A 1,025-nucleotide genomic window follows, 5' to 3' on the forward strand; every position below is an offset into this window, starting at 1 on the left:
AATACGCTGGTAGAAAATCCCAGTGGTGTATTGGCAGTACGCTGCCCTGTCAGCATTCACTCTAGCCAGCTGTGCAGCATCGTTGTTCCAGTAGTCTGCCCACCTCATACCAGACTCAGTGTATCCAACATACTTCCCCAGACTGCTGTCAAACCTGGCGTACTCCACTTTATTAAAATACAGAGACTGGATGTACCGGATGTCCTTCAGCTCAGTGGAGTTAAACTCACAGCGGAGCACTGTGGCTTCCAAAAATCCATCTGAGGATAAAACACAATCTGATCAGTGTATTGATCAGTGATCAGTGTTTTGATCCTACCTGCTGTGTAGACAGTGATGAAGTATTAACAGTGTATTGATCAGTGATCAGTGTATTGATCAGTGATCAGTGTATTGATCCTACCTGCTGTGTAGACAGTGATGAAGTATTAACAGTGTATTGATCAGTGATCAGTGTATTGATCCTACCTGCTGTGTAGACAGTGATGAAGAGGAGGGAGAAGCTCAGAAAGGATGAAGCCATGTTGCTCTGTTCTCTTGACAAACACTGACACAGTCTGGCTGCTCTAAAAACCAGAGGAGTTGATCACATGACCTGCTGATCAGCTGTTACCAGGCAGACTGTTCACACAAACGTCTGCTGCTGGAGAACCAACTCACAGTCACAGACATGAAGATAAACCAGTAAACCAGTAAACCAGTGGTTCCCACACTGGATCAATAATATCACTGTTCATCTGTTGTAATAATGTTTCACCACATTTAACTGAAGTGTTACATGTTCCCAATTCATATTATAGTTATGAAGCTCTCTGCTCGCTGGTATAAGTGAAAACTTTATATTGATATAATATTATATAATGAAACTGTTAAAACCAATAAGCTTCTGTGTACGTATATATTGTTATATTGGGGTTTAAGTGGCTTTAAAGACAAAAACTCTTTGAATGGTTCTGTGGTCTTAAACAGTTATTGAAGCGCTGCTATAAACTATAATCTAAAACATTATTAAAGTTGCATTAATA

The 1,025-nt window shown here is 40.3% G+C and overlaps 1 protein-coding gene across 1 annotated transcript in view; it reads right to left on the reverse strand.

Annotated features, from left to right (window-relative positions):
* LOC121892072 (H-2 class II histocompatibility antigen, I-E beta chain-like) overlaps positions 1 to 566 on the reverse strand; it is a 7,042-nt gene extending 6,476 nt beyond the window's left edge. Inside the window, exons 1-2 of the mRNA XM_042404867.1 lie at positions 469 to 566; positions 1 to 260 (exon numbers count right to left, since the gene is read on the reverse strand). The exon at positions 1 to 260 is cut by the window's left edge and continues 13 nt beyond it. Of these exons, the coding sequence (XP_042260801.1) occupies positions 1 to 260; positions 469 to 523 (315 nt within the window). The 5' untranslated portion in view covers positions 524 to 566. The remainder of the gene's footprint in view (positions 261 to 468) is intronic.
* Between the last annotated feature and the right edge of the window lie 459 nt (positions 567 to 1,025).

Source organism: Thunnus maccoyii, chromosome 3 (genome assembly GCF_910596095.1).
Source record: "Thunnus maccoyii chromosome 3, fThuMac1.1, whole genome shotgun sequence".
Lineage (NCBI taxonomy): Eukaryota > Metazoa > Chordata > Actinopteri > Scombriformes > Scombridae > Thunnus > Thunnus maccoyii.